This window comes from Anopheles cruzii, chromosome 3 (genome assembly GCF_943734635.1).
Source record: "Anopheles cruzii chromosome 3, idAnoCruzAS_RS32_06, whole genome shotgun sequence".
Classification (NCBI taxonomy): domain Eukaryota; kingdom Metazoa; phylum Arthropoda; class Insecta; order Diptera; family Culicidae; genus Anopheles; species Anopheles cruzii.
The window spans coordinates 63,041,126-63,063,934 of NC_069145.1; the positions used below are offsets into that span (position 1 = coordinate 63,041,126).

General features: G+C 49.1%; 1 protein-coding gene across 1 annotated transcript in view; it reads right to left on the reverse strand.

Annotated features, from left to right (window-relative positions):
• LOC128273628 (transcription factor E4F1) overlaps positions 1–22,809 on the reverse strand; it is a 44,606-nt gene that overhangs the window by 12,250 nt on the left and 9,547 nt on the right. Inside the window, exons 3-8 of the mRNA XM_053011641.1 lie at positions 22,276–22,446; positions 13,274–13,736; positions 13,094–13,210; positions 12,884–13,026; positions 12,700–12,796; positions 11,619–11,800 (exon numbers count right to left, since the gene is read on the reverse strand). Of these exons, the coding sequence (XP_052867601.1) occupies positions 11,619–11,800; positions 12,700–12,796; positions 12,884–13,026; positions 13,094–13,210; positions 13,274–13,736; positions 22,276–22,446 (1,173 nt within the window). The remainder of the gene's footprint in view (positions 1–11,618; positions 11,801–12,699; positions 12,797–12,883; positions 13,027–13,093; positions 13,211–13,273; positions 13,737–22,275; positions 22,447–22,809) is intronic.

Genomic DNA, 22,809 nt, shown 5'->3' on the forward strand with positions numbered 1-22,809 from the left:
GCAATGGAAGTGAGCGTAACCTTCGAAGTGTGAACGAACATACATTTCAAGCCAGCTTCAAACAAATCCAGTTCCAGCTATTGGAAGCTCATAAAATTTGCGCTATGAAGGATACGATTTCCTATAAATTGCACTACATTACAACCCATACAACTTGTGCTAAATATGAACCAAATTACAACCTAGATGAATGTTGATTATATGGTGGTCATTTCCGGTTCGGATTTTGAACTTCTTTTCTTCGGACCAAAATTTATGTAGCCAGTCCCCGCCAAAAAACACTATAAGGCCAATCGCGCCGAATTTACTACTCACATTCCGGGCCAGCGTTGGCCAGCCGCAGTAATTTCTTTTATGGTTTTAGTACACACAGACCAGACAGACTGGAGATATGTGACCAAATCAGGGCCGTTGGTTCGAAAGAACTCTTTCTTGACTGGCGGCCGGTCTTGAATCCTCCACCGGAACCGGAAAACTGCCGCCGGCAGGTGGTGCCAGCGCCATTAATATGCAGCACCCGTGTTAGTGCCCGCATCCCGCATCGTATGGAAGTTTATGTGCTCATTTAAGCAGGGCCACACCGAACCGTGGCTCCGTGGAATGCGAGGAATCTGGGATTTCTTGCTGCGTCAGTTGACTGCCATCTGGCACGGCGCAGAGCTTGGCCTGGGAAGGTCACCAAATGGAATAAGCAAAGGGCTTGAGCCAGATTCGCCTAAAAGTAAACTGTTTCCTAATCACGTTGCTTCCAATTTTATCTGCAACTAAAAGTTCCAAGCTAGAGCTCCGCAATCGGCAAGTTGGTCCAAAATGGACCTCCCGACCGAGGAGTTCCGGAAAATCAAATTTCATCGTCCATCGTCTTCTGTCTCTCTCGCACGCTGGCGCATGAAATCGTGTGAACAACAACGGAAATCCCAAAACACTACGCCGGAGCACGTAATTTATCATTATGTGCGATGGCTCACTCACGGAGGCTCCGGCGGCCGGCGAAAAATCCCGAGAAAAGAAATCATCCCATCTTCGAATCATCACAGGCTCACCAAACCACCCCCCGACGTCCACCCGTCAATCCTCGTCGTCGCCGTCGGCGTCATCGGGGCCGGGGCCCCGATGATGAGTTCATTTCTCTGCCACCGGCGGACCGTTTGCCGGCGGACGGACGGACGGATGTGATGAGTCAATATCGTTGCCGCTCTGATCTTTCAATTACTCGCTGCTGCCTTCTGCTTTTCGTATTCGATTTCTTCCGCAATCTTTCAGCAAACTGGAATCAAGACATTCCGCCTCTCCGGACCCGGACTCCAGGACTCCGGACGCTCGACCGCACCACCGTAGTGGCGCCATGTTCGCCCGGCGCTCGGTGTTGGTGTGCTGGGAAACAAAGGCACAACGACGAGGAGAAAAATCTTTTCCATCAACGAAGCGGACAGTCCCCTCCGGGGGGAGAGATGAAGAAGGTGCCCGGGGTGCCAACACGGAGCAGCGAACAGCAGTTGAAGGCTGAAAAATCACTCATACACACAGCCCACAGCAACGCCAACGACGACGACGACGGAGGCGAAGGATATGATTTGCTGTAGCGATGGCGACCGGACCGGGAAGTCGAAATGATTTCAATTCACTACACGCCACCGACCGACAGAGGCCGCGCTGATGTTGATGATATTTATAAAATCCGGCTGCGGGGTGACTTGCGCCGTCGGGTCTGGAAGCCGGGGCTTGATTGTCTCGCCCAAGGAGGCCAACGCTGCGATGGTGGCTCCCCGAGTGCAGCCGAGTGGTTGGAGGAGCTTTAGAACGCGCCCATGAATCAACTGATAAAATATTCAGGTCGTGAATGCTCTAGATTTATTCAAGAAATGGAAACTCCCTTTTGGTCCTCCCTGGGTCCGGGGCGCCATATCGTCCCACGGAATACCGAACCCTTGTGGCTCGGATGAAGTTCAGCACATCCTCTGGTGCTGCGCAACACACACGCGGCACAATCTGTCGTGTATAGTGTGGGTTCCGGAGCGACTAGAAGTGATTTTTCCTAAACCCCCGCCAACCCCTTCCGGGAGGCCCCAGCCCGGGGACGGTGGAACCCCTCGGACGGACGATGAGAAACTTGGTTATAAAATCATAGAATTTTTGTTCTCAACGATTTGCGCCGGAACCCAGCTGGGACCAGGCAGGCGATCCGGTACGATGTGGAACCACCGGCACCGGAAAGCAGCAGACAAATTTGTTAATATTTTATAGATTTATTCCTAGAGATTTGAATCCAGAAAGGTGCTCTACATTTTGCGCTCTTGCGCTAGGGCAGCCCGTTGAAACAATGGCCACAAAAAAACCGACTGTTTAGAGCGTCCGCCAAGTTTTCCCAAGACCTGGACTGCAACAAACAATTGGACTAACATAAATCTTCGTGCTACGATGGTTTCATTCGACCAAACCGAAAAGAAACCATTGTTTCGACCAAAAATGAAGAACACAAGTGTTATGTTCGCCTTAAAATGGTGGTCGTGGAGTGTTTGCCCCGCCGTGTTGCCGATCCACGGTCACAGCAGCCCCTCTTTCTAGCAACTCCTGTTGACGGAGGTTAAATAGCGGCGCAACACTTAGTCCCTGCTGGCCCAACGAAAGGTGCCGTTCTTTCGGCGGAACTCTGGAAGTCAAACAATTTCGTACAACAACAAGTGAATGTTTTCCACACTCGGGTCCCGAACCGCATTCATCGAAGAGGGTCCGAATGGGAAGGCGAACAATACAATGTGCGTCCGCTCTCTTTGGCTCTGGTCTAGATTGATTCTGGTCCCAAGTGCGTATTTTTCAGCGCAGCATCCTTCGATTGCTGTTCGGCAGCGCAGGGTTTTCGAATTAAAATTTCAACCGAATCGGTTCGGAAACGGTAAACATATTAAAATATACGGCCGACCGGGGAACGTGCTGTAGCAGAATGTTATGTGTGCGATTTATGCTTCATGTGCATACCCGGGCAAAATCTGGAGCTCAAGATACGTTAGGGAAAATGTGAAAGTCGGAATTGAGTAAAAATGGCACCGAAATTGAAAGTCGGAAAATCTTTTATGCATGAATATTTAATTCAAGAAGTACTTTAATTAAGTAAAAAAGATACTCATTACTTTAACTCTGAACTACTCAAAATTATTGGTTACTTCTTCATATGTTTGTAACATTTGTACAAGTGTTTGAATGAACGTCCTCGGTTGGTTTAAAAGTGCCTATGTGAACTGGTCTTTAACAAACAAATCGTAACACTATTTTTTAAGCTTCGTATGAGCTATAAAAAATGTCACTTCACAAAACTGTAGATTAATGTTCCTAAATCCTAAAACCTAAAACCTAAAATCAGGTATTTTAGTCAATTCGACCTTTGATTTCAACCACGAAGCAAGCCAAATCCACATCTTTGACTATCATTCTCAATGCTTATTGAAATCTACAGAATTTAAGTCCCGAAACATAACTTCATTCTACTCTACAACATCCTAAAATGCAAAATATTGACACCCTTTTCATTGCCAGAGTGAATCCTTCATGGAATTTAATTTCGATCTTTCCTGAATATTTGTTTTCTGATGCTGTCCATTTACTTAGTGAGTTTTAGGTTATCCTTATGGGCTTCTAGTTGTTTGCGATATATAGTAAACAATTTCAATCCCTCAAAAATATTATCAAAGTCCTTAAAAACCCATCCAGTTTACGGAAGTCGATCGGATCATATTTCACTCAGTATTTGAACTTATGTTTACTTCATATTCTATAACAGCCACCCATTTGGCCACAATTTTAAATTCTTGGCATATTAAGGCTATGCTACTGACGAAAAAGATGCCCTGAACACCAGATATTCGTTCCATTTGGCCAGCTATTGGAACTATACTAAATGGTCCTACAATTCAGCAGTACTCTAAACATAACGAAGTATTGTTCGCGCCGCTGGCTACAATCTCAAGAACTTTCTTCACCTTTTCTTTACAACAAAACTCTTCTCGCTGCGCTGGGAACCAGCAATTAAACGCTGTGTACCGGTGTGGCGTGTGGAAGTGGAACCTTTCTTCGGCAACGCGCGGCAATCGGTACATAATTTAATTCCACGACGGGGGCGTAAAACATCCGGAACACGCTGTAATTGGGAATAGATTTACATTCACCACCAGGCCAAAGGACACCGAATTAGATCCCCCGTTTAATTGATAGCCGTTGATATTTTATGGTGCTCCCTCAGGCGCCAGAGGATTCCGGCACGGGCCAACCAGTGCCGAAAGTCGTGAAATCAAACGACGATCCCTGTCCCGTCGACGGGCTGCGATTTTATGACCCCGTTCAGAATCTTAAGCAGCCGAGCCGAGCGAACTAATTACGGGAAGACTGTAAATTTTATGCGCGCCGATTTTGGGCAAGAGAGAAAGATTTCAACGGTCTACGGATTCGTGTCGCCAGGTTCAGCGCTCGGCGCAGGATTTAATATTGTTTTCCATTTTTATGACTTCGGCGCTACAAACCGATAGGCGGCGTGTCAAACGTGACACGATCAGTTCCGCGGAGTCCGGAGTGTGTCAAAGCTTCACCGTGTTCAGTTCACCGGCAAACATTTCCGTCATTTTCCCCGTGGAACTCCTGTCCAGCATGTTTCGTGTGTCGGCGTGTGCCGCCGCTTGAGCCAAGCCCTGACTCTGATGGATGGTAAATATTTTGCGTGCGTCCGCAGCCCGGAGTGAAGGCGCCCCGAGAAAACCTTCGGAAATCCCACATAATGCGAATGTCAAATATTTGCCTTTTCCGTCGCTACGCTTCCGAGCCCCGAAAGGTCCCGCTTGGCGTCTTCTCGGCTGACCCGGCTGATGTGTGTGAAAAAGCGCCCGGCGGCCTAAACTTACTCAGGAGTATCGAGTGTCAAGGGCGCGATTTCTTCACGCGACACGCGTCAAACTTTTGATCGCACCTCCTGGGGATTGGCCTCCCGGAAACGTAGCCGTGCCCTGGGATTGTGTGTATCTGAAGCGTATCAATCTTGAGCGCGGGTCCCCCGTCCCCCGGTCCTGGGGAGGTCTCCACACGAATGTGGGTGACATTTGTCATGCCATGACTGCCTGTGACAGGCCGTTCGCGTGATGACGAATCAAACGCGTGGCATTTGATGGCATTCGGTGGCATTAGACGGGCCTCCCGGTTCGGACCGCTTCGGTGTCGGGCATGAATAATTCGCTTCAACCTGCTTTTCGCCATATGTCCACCGACTTGTGGCCGTTCCGTTGGGGAGCGCATCGGCGGTGTTTATGTTGGAAAAAGTACTCCACAGTGACAGCATCGAGGGCTCCTTAAAATTGGGTTCCCGCCAACAAGGGGTTCCTTTGGCACGCTTGATTCAATTATCATAATAACGGTGGCCCGCTTCGCGCCGGCTGGTGGCCCCGATGCAATAACAATATTTCCATTTGTTTACGCACAGCCACAACGCCTCTTTTCTAGGGGCAACCCGCGCATCGGGTTGCATCCCTGCGGCGACTTTCGATCCCTGCTCTTCGCTTGCCTGCGCGCCTGCCACCCGTCGTGAGGGTCCTCCGGAACCAGTTATTCCCCTGTCTTCGAGCGAAGAGCATCCTTGCGCAACCCCTGAATGTTTTAATGCGTGAAAAGGGCCAGGCGCCAAATGACTGCCGACACTTCCGGACCACGCACAGCGGGATATCAATTAGGCAGCTTTGCGGTAGGGTACGGATCACTCCGGGAGTCCCAAAACCCAGAGTCCTATTGGCTGCAGGTGTCAAGTGGCCACAGCTCGTGCGATCCAGAAGCGATGTGTGCCGTCGTGATTGCTCAATTGGCTGTTCGTTGGCGCAAATCGAACATCTGGGAGACATTAGGAAGCGCAATGAACGCAAATGAAGTGTCCCAGGGATAATGGTTCGCGGCAGAGATAACCAAGTGTTGGGTCTATGATTTTAACCGGCCGACTGGGAACCTTATTTATCAAGCTAAATCACGAGTCGAGAATAGATAAAAATGTACGGACCCCATTTAGGTTGGGTGCAGAACAAAATATGACAAACGCCCAACGGGTTCACATCACCCTCGTCAATCTCACCAACATGCGGCAGACGAAAACCACTTCACTCATAAATAACTAATCTTGATTAGGATTTATTCCTCACGCCACGAAGCACGGCATGTCCCCACGGTTTCGCATTCGCTCCAATCGCAAACGTCTTCCATCATGCACGAATCATTTAGCACGGCACGGCCTGGGTGGGACGATCCTTGGCCCTGGAACGTCGGCCACCGACGGCCACGATGCTGCTCACCAACGACCGCCAACATAATGCGGTTGTCGCTGAGAGTTTTATGTAATCTATTTTCGATTTACTATCAATAATTCAACACCAATTTCCGATACTCGTCAACCGTGGGCGCTCTGCGGAAATGTGTCCTGTCTCCCGCCGGGAGCCCCGGCTTGAACATTGTGCCCCAAAAACGGCAGACATCCGGCATAAATCAGAAGCTCGCTTTCCGCTGCCAGCGGCGGACGTGGATCATAAATCCCGTGGATTCGAGTGGCAAGTAAACGATACACGGCAGCAAGGAGCAAATCGAAACGGGAGCATGCAGGGAGGACAGATCCTTTAAGCGCTTGGCTTTGCCAGCGGAAGCGGAAGAAAAATCAATTCAAACAAAAACAGCAACCCAGAGGTTCTGGTTTTCCGGTGCGACGAGTGCGACCATTTATTGATTTGCTCTCCGCTCCTTTGGTGAGCCCGCACGCCGCACGGGAAATATGATCTCACCCAATCCGGCGGCGTGGGGCTCCGGCTCGGATTCGTCCTTGGCCGACCCTCTCACGTGATTACGGCCCGATTCCGGTGGGAATTGGATGAGGAAAATTAAATTATCGTCTCACATAATTGGCCCGGCTCATCATGCGAAATGTTGGTCGATTATTCGTTGGCCAATGGCCGGGACCATTAAAGACGTTATGCTTTGCGATTTGCCATTCAACTCATTGTGTGTCACTTTGGTTTGAAACAAACCCAGAACACTGTAAATGTTGAGGGCATTAATACGAATGCCATGGGCGTACAAAAAGTTCACAAAGTTGCGCAGCGTATCAAAGTGACAGCGACCTCGCAGCTCCATAGTCCTGAGGGTGGCACCAGCTACACCGGAAGGAATTTCAATATCTATTCACTCCGCTCCTATCCGTGCGCCGTTGATCCGTGAGCCGTTGATTTGACGATATTAAATTATATCACCATTTGTCTTCCCGGGCCCCGCGGGCTACGACTTTTCATTCCACTTTCACTTAACCCCTTTTCGGGTTCGAAAACTTTTACGGATTCCCATCCTGATTCCACCCCCTCCACAGGCCGGAGAAGAAAAGTCGCCTCAATTAATATAGATAAATCAAACGCTGTCTGTGGCGCGCGCCCCGGACGATGGAATCTGTTTTAATTGTCGACTTTCGGGGACCGGAAGCCGGTTCGCACAGCTGCCGTTCGCAGATTTTGGCACCCGTCCTTTGGTGTGAAAGGAGTGCCGGGGAGAAATTTTCCCCACTCGCCGTTGCCGTTCGGGTGGAGCATCCTTTCGGAGGAAAACCACAACCAAAACCTAGCAGGAAAGGCAGGAAATGGTGCCCGTAAAACGGGTTTCGGCAAGTTGAAGAAAACCGACTGAATAACTGATGAGCGGCTGTCTTCAAGCCGCCAACAAGATGGTGGCTTCGAGTTTGAGGTTTTCGGAAGGGAAAATTACGCTCCGAAATCACGCCAGCCCGGGATGCGTGGATGTACGGTGTGAGTGTGTGCTCCGAGAAGATGGAAGACGGCCTGGCATTCGGTTCGTACGGTGATGTGGCTGCTTCAGGTGGCATGACACATTTATTCTCCGGTTGCCGAGTGCGAAAAGAGTAACAACTGATGTACCAACTGATTAATGTGGCATCACGAAGGATGTTTGAGTAAAGCGTACGTCACCATTTGTTATATTAATACACTCACAGTAAAATCCAGTCCTGTTGTTAAATGAGTGTTAAATTTGCACATACATTCGCTGTAAAATTCGCTTCCAATTTGACTGTTGTTGAACCCAACAAACGCGAAATAAAATATTTAAGTGACCAAAAGCCACGCTAAAGTATGGAGAATCGATTCCGATCGTCGGTGAATCACAATATGGCCAGTTTGGCTCACTAATCGGAGTCAACGGCATGAAAAGACTTTTTGCCGCCTCACCAACAACATCGGACACGCAATACCCAAAGGGGCCGACCAACCCAATCCCCCAAAAAACGAAAACCCCGCAGCCTGCCCAAAAATCGTTCACAACGCACACGGACCGGGTACGGAACATACGCTAAAAATCCGTCGAACAGGTCACGGTCCCAGAGGCCCATTAACACATTCCACACTCGGCACAGGGGCGGCTACGGAACGGGACCCCGGTTCGGCTCGGGCTCCTTGGAGATTTTTCCGTCGTTCCGAATTACGTCCGACGGCGCAGTGGCGACCCTTCGCCGGAGTGCGTTGTGCCCAGATTGTGCCAGATGATAACCATTTGTCAGCCGGTAATTTTGTTTAATCTACTTATTTTATTACCGAAAACGACCCATCCTAGCAGCGCCCGGCCCGAGGCCCGCAGGAAATGTCTTTCTTTTCGGTCGCTTTCGGCAACACAATTCGCAGCAGGTCGGGCCCAGGCCAAGGCTCCGTTTGCTCCGATAGGGGGAAGAACTCAATAGCTTATAATTATTATTTTCCATTGATGAACTCACCGCCACCCGGAGGCTCAAGAGCCACTCGTGCCCAGCGAGCGAGTTGGTTATTATGTGAAACCGAGAACGTGCACTTTACTACGTGGCGCAAGATTAACCGGCCGGCGACCGAAGTCAACTACTGAACATCTGACCTGAGGCGTTGGACGCAACATATGGGCCACGGTTTCCGTGGCAAACGTCTAATACCTGACCCGAGCGCTGCGACACGTGGCATAGGGCAGACGAAACAAAAAAAGGGACCTCCGGCGAACCGATTATCGGGTGCATCGCGCCCGTTCGCTTCGGACGGTAAATATTTGAAAGTAATCCAACGTAATGTCACCTTGCTTGCCTAAATATTGATAAAAGTCTCGCAGGGCGCAGGAGGACATGGCGAAGGCGAAAGAAAAAATACAGGACTCGGCCATGGCACGTAAATATGCAAAACACATATTGACAAACCCCAAATCAATGACCTCCGGCGCTGGGACAGGAGGGCGCACGTAGCAAACACATGTCTGTCTTGTTCTTTTTTTTTATCCCTCCATCGGATTGACCGTACCTTATCCTTAAGGCGTGCGGCCCTACAGGCGGAACTGTAGCTGTAGCCGAGGAGTACGAAAAACAGGAGCCACAGACGGAGCCATTTACATTTGTCGGTTGTGTCCGGCGCTATGAGAATTTGAACACTCTTCGTGTCTTTGAAGATGGGTTTTGTTTTCTTTCGGCTCAACGTTGGTACAACGACGACGGCCCCGGTTGAGTTCAGGATATGGTTAGCTTTTTAAACAGATCCTTTAAGGTTATTTCTAGAGTTTCACTTTTACATCGTATTAGTGTGACTTATTTGAAAACATTCAACACATTAATGTTGTTGTGGAGCAGCATTCGGCAAACGTAACAGAGATTTTCACATAAAATTAAATTAAATAGTGGAAAAAAACCTCTCTCGTCCCTGGACGATTTTAAAACGGTCTGCCTGATCTTTGGTACATCCCACGAATAGGACAAAATCCGACTTGGGGTTCGAACCACCAGAGAACAAAATAAAGACGGAGACGGAGACGGGACGGAACGATTTTTTTTCCTATCTCTCTATCCCAAAAAAGGGGAAGCTCAGGAATGTGGTCTCCATTCCAATTATGAGTTTCTTGCTACCATCCGCGATGTTCGCTGCTTCCAAGCAATCATTATTCCGCTTTATTGTTTTATCTTTTTAATATACACTCAAACCGGGACGGCAGTGGTTTGTGCAAAGATTTTAAAATAAAAACTTTTTCAATGCACCAAAGTCCGTGGAAAGCGATCCCTTGGGTGGTTGCTGCGGATTGAATATTTAACCGCACATAAAAACTTCATTAAAAAGAGATGATCGCCTGGCACTCAAGAAGTTGAAATTGTGTCCGTGGATTGGCAACGTTTTGCTCGGCTTTTTGCCTTAATTAATCCACTTGGAGATTTGAGTTTGACCCAAAACGCAGGACAGCAACTGTTTCCTGACGGTTCGAGGTAGTTCTAGTTCTCTGCCATAAATCTTACCACGCTTGGCTTACTTATCAACCCGCCACCGAACCGTGACATGTGCTGTGCAACAACAACTCGGTGCCCCCGAAATGGTTGCTAAAATATTTACAACCAACCGGGAGAAAATTACACAAACTTGCCGCAAGCAAACAGTGGCGACGGGAGCAACATCCACACATCACGCCAACTTGTGTGTCGCGTCGGCCGACGGGCAGAAATTAAAGCAAAATTATGGACATCTGTGATTAAACAAACAGAGCGGCCGCAATTGCTGCTTACCGTGCGCGTGAAGGTGCACTTCCTGCCGAGACCTTTCGTGGCCGGTGGCCTGTGAAAACATTGCGCCCCTCGCTAAGGATGTTGTGTTTCGGGATTTTCGGAACGCACCACTGTTAGATGGCCCGGCCCGACCAAGGCTAGGGCTGACACATTTGCCACTTGCAGTCCCGGAAGAAGTGGCCGAAACATGCAAAAGGACATAAAACGTTCCCGGCGCCGGCGGAACAGGTTGCTTCCCAGCGCGCCGTGGCCGGGTATCATCAGCGGATCCCTCGGCGGTGGCGTACAGCTGTAATCCAATTATCATTACGGTTATGATACGGGCAGGTTGTGGCACGGGCTGGCAACACGCGCCACGGTGCCGCGCCAAGTGCCGGGCCTGGCGCACTTGGCCCCGGAACCGACCAGCGGATGTCAACAGCCCTTTGCGCCGTAAAGCACCGTACGCCAGGACACCGGCACCGGCCCATAAAAGTTATGACACGTGACCTACAATGGGCGGGTAATTTACTTGTTATGATTTGCTCACTGCCTACCACCACCACCCATTACCGGCCACGTTTTCTGCCAGCCTCTCGAGTAGAAAGCATTCCCAAGCCTCCCCGGCAGGACTAACCACCAGGAGCTGGGCTGCACGCACGCCTTCATGTCACCGCACGAACATGCACGTGTCGCGTCCGCTGAGAAGACACTCTAGTGTCTCGGGTTCCGGGTGGCCAAACCGAACGCAAAACGAGACCAGAGCAAGGAGTCTAGAGGTCACCCGATAGGGGCCCTACGATAATTGGAAGATTGAAAAGCATAATAATTTTTGATTTATTCCACCCGACCAAATCAGAGGCACGATGCACTGGGAGTTTGGCCACTCGGGCCGAATGAAGCCGTATCGTAGACGTTTGATTGCATTAGCACCGAGTTATGATTGAGTTTTTATCCCGCGACCGGTTCCGCGGGGCGCACGCGAGCATCAATTATCGTTCCACGGTGGCCGGAGGGCACTGATTGTGTGGAACGTCTCGATTGGTGTAATCGTATTGATCCATCATGTCGCACTTACCCGTGTGGATGTAGGTGTGCTTCTTCATGTCGCTCTTCTGGTGGAACCGCTTCCCGCAGAACCCGCACGGATACGGCCGGGTGTCGCTGTGGATCAGCAGGTGCGTCGACAGCGTACTGGAACGCTTGAAGGCCTTGCCGCACTGTTTGCACTCAAACACTTTCTCCACATTGTGCATCGTCCTGTGAGGTAGAAAGGAATGACGCAGAATACAGATTTTAATCGACGTTTCAAAAGTTTGGGCGTACAGAAATGTCCGCTCAATTTTAAAATATGTTTCTTGTATTGTACTTATATTGGACGACAGACATCATTTAAATTTAAATAGTTGAAATTCATTCAACTAAAATATAGCTAACGGTTTCCAAAAATTCTTAATCATTCAACTTAAGCACAATCTCTTAGTGATAAGGTTCTAGAAAATATGCCATTTCTATGGATTATCTTAGCATTAGGAAAATGAAATTTTGTGCAGGAATTCTATACCTAATTATTGTTAATAGATGATTGAATGGGAGCTTATACTACTGTGGTAAAAAAATAGCCAGTGAACCAGTTGTCTTCGGTTCCAACTGGCCCAAATGTCAACAAAGAATATTATTTGAATTTGAGTTTAATTTATTTTATCCTTAGTCTAGAGATCATTCTTGGTTCAAGTTCCTAGTTATGTTTTTGCATAACATTTTCGTGGTCATTTCGACACAAACTCGACCCATATCGTTCCGACCCATGTCATTTGGTTATTCGCTTAACTCAAGTGGACACAAAAACCAGAGCAAAAGTATGTTGAAGGCTATTCCTATAAGGCTATTTTAACCACAGTAGTACATGTCATAAGGAATCCTTGAAAATTTTAAAGTTTAGTGGTGCCGGAAGCGAATGACACATTTTGCAGCAGCTCCAAAGAACCTGAATCACTATCGAAGCCTTATAACTTCGCCACCTTTAGATTGCACTCTGATTAACGCAAACTTTGTGGTATTAATTTTTGTAAGTCTATTTAATATAATCTAATATCTAATAGTTGATAGTCTACAATATAATAAATAACTCAATAGCTGTCTGTCAATCCATCACTCACCGATGCTGATTGAGGCTCACTTCGTGTCCGAACGACTTGTTGCACAGTTCGCAGGCGTACGGCCGCTTTCCGTTGTGCGTCCTTCGAGGGTGAGCTTCTGTATTTGTGGAAGTAATGAGAAGGTAATTTTAATTCACCCGATGACGCACCAGAGCACCCGAGAATCGAGGTCACGGCCGCCTACCTGGTCGCATCAGCAGGTGGTGCGGGTGATGCGGATGGCTAAAGTCCAGATGAGCCGGTCCGGTGCCTGCACTAGCGACGGCCGCGTTTTGCGTCATAAAGTGACGCAACCGCAGGATATCCTCCGGTGTCGACGGGTGATAGCTGCGCGAAGAAAGCATTTTTAATACGAATGACGCAAAGCGATTACTTTTCGCGGAACCGCACGTACTTTGCCAACGCCGGGTTCAGTTGGTGGCCTTGCTGCTGGAGCATCGCAAACAGGGGAAACGGATGAAACAGGGGCCTGTTGAGAAGGCTTTGCTCGTAAAACTGGCTGTAGGTGGGCCTGCGGTGGGAGCAATCATTAGGGTCCCTGGAATCGGTCACTACGAAGAGCCCCGCAACTCACCTGACCGCATCGAATGAACCGTTCGAGAGGGGAGATTTTGATTTCGGCTCATCTTCGCGCTTCAGGAGCGCCGACATCGAAAAGGCTTCCGAGTTTTTCGGAACATGCGGAATTTCCGTCGTCGTCGGCGAGGGCAGGATTCGAGGCGGTGGTGGTGAGTCCACCTCCAGCTCGATGGACGAGGACCGGGAGCGGATGGAGCGATCGCGGGACCGGGATCTACTTCGCGATCGTGACCGACTGCTCAGGGCGCTCGAGTCGTAGCCATTGGAAAGCGTGGACAGCTTGGGGCCACCGACGATAGCGTGCTGGTGGAGAGTCGAGTGCTGCTGCAGATGCTGGTGGTGGTGGTGGTGGTGCGGATGGTGGTGCGGATGTGGCGGATGGTGGTGGTAAACATTGTTGTTGTCCTCGTCTTCCGATTCGTTCTTGACCAACCGGCTGACTCCGAACTTGATGTCATCTGGAACGAGCCGAGCAGCGCCATCATCAAATCTCAATTCATTGCTTCGCCCCCAGCCGAAACATTAATCACAATCGTAGGCGAACAGCAACACCCTCCCTGCAAGTCTCAGTACTCGAGTCCCACAGGATAATGCGAATTTTCACGGTACATAATCACTCGCCCTTTCATCGCGCCCCAGTTGCAAGGGGACCGGAGCCAGGAACCGCCCACGGAACGAATCGGTAAAATAGGTCCAACAACTGCAACGGCAACTGCCTCCGCAAAACAAACGACAGCTTTTGTCGCCTCACTCGGGGTTTGTTCGCAATTTCGCTCGCTTCCGTCACGGTTGTTGCCACGGCCAAGGAAAAGGATTCGCCCCGAACGAACCACAACGAAATGGGCAGCGGGGGTTGCTGCGCTATTTACGAAAACAGATGTTCCGTTTACACCAAAAAAGGGGGCACACGAACGTCATCGTCCGGGATTTAGGTTGAATGTGAACAGGTCTTCGAGTGTATTGTTTAATTTTGGACAATTTACTTTAGATTTTATAGAATCGTAAGGAACGGAAATGACGCGAAAGTCACTGTCACTCTCGCGAGTGGAGCAATGTAAATATGCGGGTAGTCAATCTAGTTACCACAGGGTTTCTTGAAGATGTGAGCTGAACCATTCGCGCGTTTTAATAACAGACGAAATTAGTGGAAAATGTAAACGTGCAAAAGTATTTTTAAAAAAACTGGAACTATGAAGCATCTTTCAACTCGCATTGAACCACAATTCTGCAAGAGACTTCAAAAAGACTGATAAATAAACAAAATATTATATCATAATACTCTCGTAAGTAAGAACTTATGGCTTTATAAGGCTCTAGTATAGAGAACTTTATACAAATTAATATATTTCTTTTGAAGACAGCAAATTAATAATATAATGTTAGATGTGGTTATTGGCTGCTGAATTCATTCATTTCCATTGTGGAAAATCTCCAATTGTATAGAAATCTGGTTGGTTTTATAAAATACTAAGCCCTTTTTGCATATTTTATGCGCAGAAATCCAATAGTTTTCTTTTTCATTTGTCTACATTAGATTCAAGGATAAATTAATAGCTCAATTATTCAATTTACTCTTAATGTGGATAAATCAATAATATTTTCATGTAAAAAAACATTCTTTAAAACTAATCAACAACCTAATTTCTTCCATAATGTTATGGTATTAATACGAGTATGAACGGAATGGTTGAAAAGCATAAATAATTTCCTTTTTTTAATTGATAAAAGATTTCAAATCACATTTCCTGCCGAGTTGGGTGTGGAAAATCTTCCCAAAAAAAACTGGGAAAACAATTAACAGGTGCAGCGCCCTCCCGTGGGCCTCGACAAACAACAATTAACGGCAACATTCTCCACGCATCGTCTGCATCGCCCCGATCGGTATAATCCTTCACACTTGGCGCCCTCGCCGTTAGCCTAAACATCCCGCTCATCCCGCCGCACACACTGACACGCAAACTCACACACCAAACATGACCTAAGCCCCGTACACACTTACAGTGATTGTTATTGTACATTTTCATCCTCGTCCAACCAAAAAGCAAAGGCAGAAGAAAAAGAAGGCCCGAAGGCTGGCGGGGTGTGCACGAAAAAAGTCATACACCGTCACGGGGCCGACTGTCAAATGGCAAGTGCACCGCGCGCGTGGAAAACCCCCGGCACTGGCCCGTCCTTGGCGTGCCGTGGCCGGAAAAACGGGAAACAAATGAGCATGATAATCCGCCGGCATTAACCCCACAAAGCAAACGGCTCACCGGGCTGCGGCACTGGAACTCTGCGGCCTGCGTGTCTCCGTGTGTGTGTGTTAGTGATTTTCCCGGTTTCCCCTCGTCTATGCCTAACCTTCATCACCACATTGATTGCCTCCGGTTTATTGCCTTCAATCGTTTCCCGGTCCTTCGCTGGGGTCCCTCTTTGCGATCCGGCCTCCGGCCAGGGTGGTGTTCTGTGCCCATCATCATCATCAGCAGGAGCAGCAGCAGCAGTGCCGCAGGCCTACCAAATTTGTCCCTCAGGGGTGTGATTCGGACCGATCCGACAAGCATCCCTACGCAGCGCTTGGCTCCCGGGGCCTCCGGGGCATCGACGGACGATACGTCCCTTTACGGGCACGGGTGGGTTTGAGGCTCGATTGAGTTGATGATGTGCTATAATTTCCCACTTTCCCTCCCTGTCCGGCAGGGGAAACCGCACCGCCGCCCCCGGCGGATGCTGCCGCCGGGTCCGCAAAAAGGGGAAGGAACAGTGAGTGCTTTTTCCTTTTTCCACCGTCAGCGAAACGGCAGGGCACCGAGGGGCCCACCGAGCGGCCGGTGGGAACAGTGCGGAACCGTACACAATCTGCAACGGCGTACTGAACGGTTTGAATGTAACAATAACAATAAATAAATAATGACAATCATCGAGGGGGCGGTTTATTTTGATTATTTACAGTTTTTCAATTTGAACTGCTGCGCCGCCTGAGTCTTGAGGGTGCAATAGGTCCTTTTCGACCACTCGCTCGATGGATGGATGTGGAGCAAAGTCAGGTCGGTGGAACAAGGAACGGTGTCACCGAAACGGAAAGGATAGAAGGAATGATGCGAAGAGTCGCTTGAACTGGATTTAAAAGACTCAATAATGAGTTGGATTAGTTAACTTTTTTTTCTCCTCAATTAATTTGTGCTTTCTTCACTTTCTTCAGTAACAATTAGTCAACCCGGGAGTTGCCCATTACAGCCAGGAATCCTTTGATACATAGTCTAACTCTTCACTTCTGGCCGATTGTTGAAGATCTACCTTTTGGAACTATGCTTATTGTACATGGCGAGGGAAACGTTGACACATTTTTATGAGCCAATAGAGCACCTTTCGCGTGTAACCAATATAGGTCCGTTGATGGCCGGTTCGTCGGAAGATACGCCGGCTGATACTGCACACACAGCATAGTGGCCTCGTGGTCCGCCGAAGGTAGTTCACTCACTAAAGGCACAATCAACGGCCAGCCAGCAACTACCGCACTCGATAATCTGGCGAATAGCCTCCGCCGTGACATGGCACCGTGAACGCGACTCTATTGGAGTCGCTTCGCTGATACCGCGCCGAACCAGTCAATATCGGGGCGGTAATGATTTACAGCGCGGGGCCGTACAGCGGCTGCTAAGTGCTAAGTCGTTGAAGTATTTCTCGGTTTTATGGCACCAGATTCGGTGACCGTACTTCAGTGCGTCTACAGCCGATATAGACTCGCACATATTGGGCCCTGCGAATTGGCAAGCCTGCCTGGTCCCAGCAGAGGCAGTAAAACTTCAAATCCCGCTATCATAACCGCCAGCGACGGAGCAGCAACCCTCCGCCGCCCCACCCGGGTCTCGCAGGCCTATCGCGGGGGCTTTCCGTTAAACCCCGTATTCGTCTGTGATCGATTGTTCATTATCGTGAACGAGCCGCTTTCCGCGGGGAAGGATCGATCCGCAGCCGATGGTAGCCAGAGATAAACCTTCTTCGAAGCAACGACCACTCCAGAGGCCCACCTTCTGAAGCGCAGCCCAAAAGGCCCACCGGGCTCCGGCCTCCTGACGGGTGCGATTGTCTGAAGCGAAATCAAGTTCAGATTTACGTTTCGCAAATCTCAACTCAACTCGCCACCCCGATATCATCGAGAGGTGCGCGCTGGGGGGGTGCAGGGTGGTGGAGCCGTTTTTTGAGTGCCAGCTGACGTGCCAGGGCCAGCCACCTTGCACCTGACCACCGAGCTACGGAGCCCAACAACCCGCCGAATCACCGTTTCATTAATACAATTAATCTTCTTATCGGTTTAATAGGTGTCGAGTGCGGATGTTAAGGGGGTCACCAACACATGCCTCCGGGGGGCCATCATGGAGCCTCGGTGTCGGGCGGGAAAATCCCATCGATGTAATATATTTTGGTGCGACTATTTTTACTCAAGAGGCCGACCGGTGCCGATAATAATCGTTGAAAATTGGCACCACTTGCCCAGAGAGTTATCAATCGAAAGAATCTGGTTCTTCGTTCGGCTTCGATTATCAAGTAGTTCGTTTGTATTTTAACATATTTAAAAATAAATAACAATATGTAAATGTTTAGTTTATTTTTCAGTAAACTATTTCATTATTTAATTTTTATACAAACATAAATTATTTTATATACAGGACTAACCTCAGTTACAAGTTTACAGTAAGTCTGCGACCAGGACACAATAACTGGCGATCAAGGAAATAATGCTTTATCGTGATTATAAAGTCACAGATCCTTGAGACCTTTTAGACACATTAAGAATAGTTCAATAACAAACAGGTGGGACGCTTATCAAAGATAAATATTGTAAGACAAGTTATAGTCCTGACCAATGCTCCATAACTTCCGTGTAAAATTGTTAACAAAATCGCCAATCAACCATCATCCGGTCTGTCCAATTTGATCTAATATAAGCGCTGCGTGTTCAAATCCAATAGGCGATAAGACACACCACCGCCACAACAGACCAGTTGGGCAACGAACTCTTCGCTCCTGGCACACAGACGCACACACACACACACACGCAGACCACACGGAGTTGGTCCCGTTGGAGCTGGACCCCATCTTCGCGACCGACCAGGAATCAATTTAGTTTGCAATATTGATGAATCTAAATAAGATCGAATTAAGCCCAATTAGCATAGATTTGTCGTCGTCGATGATTGCAGTTCCGTTCCCGTCCCGTCCACAGGCACGAGCATAATAAAGCGCGGTTCCAGCAAATGACTTGATTTGTCCGCCCGGTTGCCTGTCGGCAGGTTCACTAACCCCCGCAGCATAAATCATCGTCCGATCAGAACTATCGGAGTCAGGGAACGGTTCTTTGCGTGCCAACAGCGAGCAAAAAATCACTTCACAGGTCGTGCTTTTTAATCAGGAAGTCCATGTTCAGTGCTCAGTCCGTGCTCATCCGGTTCATATCCGGTAAGTTCCGGTTGTCGACGGCACCACTATGTTGCCGTCGTGTCCTGTTCCAACGCCTCCGTACGGGGCATTCTAGTGGCGCACCCCTTCGTTTCACGCCCGGCGGGTGGTGTTCAACCCCTCATTAGGGTAAACGGCAACCCCTTTCTGGCGGCGGCCAGGCCGCGAAGTGAGACACCCTCCGGGCTAACTTTGGGCAATATTTATTCACGTATCGTGATCTATTGCACGCATATTGATATTAGGTTGGTGGTCGCAGCAGGAAGTGCCTGGTTTGCTGGTTGGCTGAGTTCTAACTATATAGGCACTGGGCGCCGTCGGCATTGGCCATTCCCCCAAGGGTCCCGTCAATCGGACCGTGTGGCCAGTCCGGAACGAAAACGCGGAAGATTGCGTGTCGGGAATGTTGTCTGATTTTTCGATCCGATCTGGATCAGGAGAATGCTAACCAAAGGCCCGGGGGGGGAGCACGCAACTGGGACTGGTTGACGTAGTGGCCTTCACCATTTCTCACCCACTAAAACAAGACCACCACCTTCCGGAAGCGGGATGCCCGGATCCTAATGGTGTCGAAAGGAATTTAATTAAGACCGGTGCTGAACCGGTGCGCTCCGTTTTTGCGGCGCGACCCGTACGATGACAAATCAGTTTGAGTCCTTCTCAATCGCGCGGCGGCCCGTCCTCTTGCGCAATCCTTGCACTCGTCAACATTCCGCCTGGCCGCGCTCGACATCATTTGTATCAGTTTCAAACACATTTGTCGAACCCGTGAGGGGCGGTATCTGATCGATCCCCGGATCGCTGATCATGCGGTCGATGCTCCTGCTGCTGCTGCTGCTGCTGGGAGCTGTCCCATTCTTGGCCCAAACCTTTTTCCAACCCCTGGCCTATGGCTAATGGACGATGATTAATTTATGACCAGCATGTTTGACGAATATATCAGGGATGATAAAAAAAAGAACCTAATCTCCCGACTTTTCCAGCATTTATACTGGTACAATAAGTTTTCATCGGCGTTTGTAGTGAAACACAGAAAAAAAGACGAATTAAATTGTCATGCTGCTATCGGCTTATCGAGCGTTAAAATCAAAAAAGGTCCCTTACCAAGTGTTTTGTCTAAACTGCAATCCATAAACCGTCAACTTCTGTTAATTAAAGCGTAAAACGATGTAAACGGAAGGTAATCACGCATATAGGAAAACAATCCACGAAGCAATAGAAACTGTTGCGCCTTTCGGTGGTAGTTCTGGCACCGGACCAAAACCAGCAAATCAATGAGCCGCGTCGGGACTTGTTTATGGCCGATAAAAATCCTGCATTCTGCGAAAACACCATTATTTTTTAATATAAACAACCGTGTGCAGCGCAAGATTGCAATAAAATCGGTTGAAATGTTGAAACTCGACACAGTGCGCGATACCTTCTGTAACCACAATCTTGGCCTCCCTGGCACGCATACACACCTGGTGTAGATATCGTAAATCGGGAACTAATTTTGCTTTAATTTGAACGACACATGCGCACACTATTGCGCAAACATCCTCTCAATCGACAGAAATGCGTGAAAGCGTCATAAAGATGCACCAACACCAGGGGAACCAACTCTTTCCCCCTGTCTGCCTCTCTCGCTCGCTCCCTTTTCGAACTCGCTGCCATTTTTCTAGCCTTTCGCCTCGCGCAGTTGTTGATGGTACTAAATGGTGCTATAAATTCTCTAAATATTGATAGTACGATAACTCTGATGGGGCCGGTTTGAACACAGATTCTGGAGGCACCCAGGCAGCAGCAGCGGGCCGCCGGCAGCAGCAGCCCAGGCCCGAGCCGGTCACCAAGGCCCGGTGGCCCAAGTGCCGTTCCCCGGCTCGATAAGCAATGATTTATTGTACTAGGACTTAGTTGGAAGGCACATACTTTATAGCACAATTTGATAATTCATTAGCCAACGCCATCCACAGAGAGAGAGAACGACTTGTTCAAACAATCGATACGCGGCCGCGATCGAGATATTTGAATGTCTTTCCCACTTCTCTCCTGCGAGCGCCTTACGATACCCCGGCCGCGGTTTATCGCGGCCACCGTTGGGCCGGACACACACCGGACACCCTTCGCGACGATTCCAACCCGCGGTTGAAGTGCTTGTTTTCCACTTCTGCCGCTGGTTGGCTGGCTGGGTCGGGATTTGTGGTCGAGCTCGCGATAAGCAACAAATCTGTTTCCCAGCCCCAGGGTCCGGGTTGCAATCTCGATGCAACGCTTCGCCTCGAGCCACCGGTTCGCGGTAAACAGCACACGAAAGTAAAAGTGGACTGCCATTTTTGTGTGCTTCAAACTCGGATGCAGTAGAGGGACGGCCAATATATCCGACTGCGTACGACAAAAACTGCACAAAACGACAGCTCTAGCCGTGGGACCGAAAAAACGTTTGTCTGACTGTAATTACGGCAAAACATAAAACACCAAACGGAGCTCCAACGGTTGGCAGAAGATGGTTGGGTGCATCGCGGGTGGCTTTAGCTGTTCCCGAAAACGGTCGTTAAAAGCGGACGATGGCGGCGATGCAACCGGGTTGGCTTCTCCGGTAGTTCCTGGACCACCTGGACGTGTGTGGAGAGACCACCGCAGACGAACGCCGACAAAGGGGCCACCTATGGGCTTCGAACGTTTTTTTTAACCGTGTGTTTCTGAGAACGGTCGTCAAGGCTCCATTAGGTCTAGGCTTTGCAGATGCGACTCAAGAAATGCAGATCACGACAAAAAAATGCAAGCTTCGGAATCCAGAACGCAGTAAAAGGGTTCACTTTTTTCTGTCCCGAAGACTCTCCAAGACTGTCTTATCTTTCAAGCACACGGCGGCAACAATGTATCGCAGATGGGACACACAAAAAAATGCTCAAAACCCACATCGCACTTTTATCGGACCGTCCCGGTCGTTATTATCACGGAAATGCACAATCCGACAGAAGCCACCACCGGAGCTTTGTGGATCGACGGATTTTCACTAATATTGTAGATTGCCGCAATCGACGGCTTTATTGACACGAGGCTCCACACAACTTCATATTGACATGCTCCGGCTCGATCGCCCAACACACACACATGTGAGCGGATGGCTGGCCCGGCGTTTTATTGGCCCTGAACCACCTCTTCCGGCGGGCGTTTCCGATAAGGCCGATTGGTGTGGGTTCCCCGAAAAAAGGGTTCCCAGCTTCGTGTGCCATACGGTGCGGCGGATGGCATCCGCAAGGATCCGGTCGCAAACGCGTGGCCAGACGCACCAATATTGCAGCTCCCCTCCCGGGCGGCTTTATCAGTCCCATCATCCAGCCTGTTGGTCCAGAAAGTGATAGCGAATTCGGAGTACGGTAAACGCGCAAAAGCGATGAGTGACCCAATATGCTGCATAATCCCCGAGGTCGCAACAAAACAGTGGCCCATTAGTAGCTGGCCCGTGACACCGCGGAATCGGTTTTCCGTGGAAATGTGTTTTATGCTTAGTAAAAACAAATAAGGACCAAAAAAGCTGGTCAATTAGAGCAGTTTTATCGGGCCGCTTACCTCGTTGGGCCACCTTCAGCGGTGGCTCAGGCACATCGTTGAAGCCACTGGAACCGTTCGGAAGCCGGGGAACGGCCGCCGCGACCGGATGCAGCAGCCGGCGGTAGTGATTGACCAGCAGATCGTTGTTGAAGAGCAGGGGCGAGAAACCGTTCGGAGGCGGCCCGGTAGCTGTGGGGCGAAAGCGGATCAGCATTTTACTAATGAATTGCAATATTCTTTTGAAATAAAGCTACAGAAAAGATTATCGATTGGGGTTCTCTTAGTACCTCCATGCAACGGGCTCACAAAACCGACTCCTAGGTCCCTTTTCGAGGATCCAAAGCCAATACAGGGTGCGCCATCATGACAAGACCTATTTTAATGTTTAATAACTCCGTCATTTTTTAGTAAATTTTGACAAATAAACAAGAATTTGTTTAGGGTATAGTGTGCCTTTTATTTATAATTTAGTCAAAATACAATATTGTTCAAATGACCGCCTCTATGAGACACACAAAAAGCGGCCCTTGTTTGAGCATTTTTCATTGTATT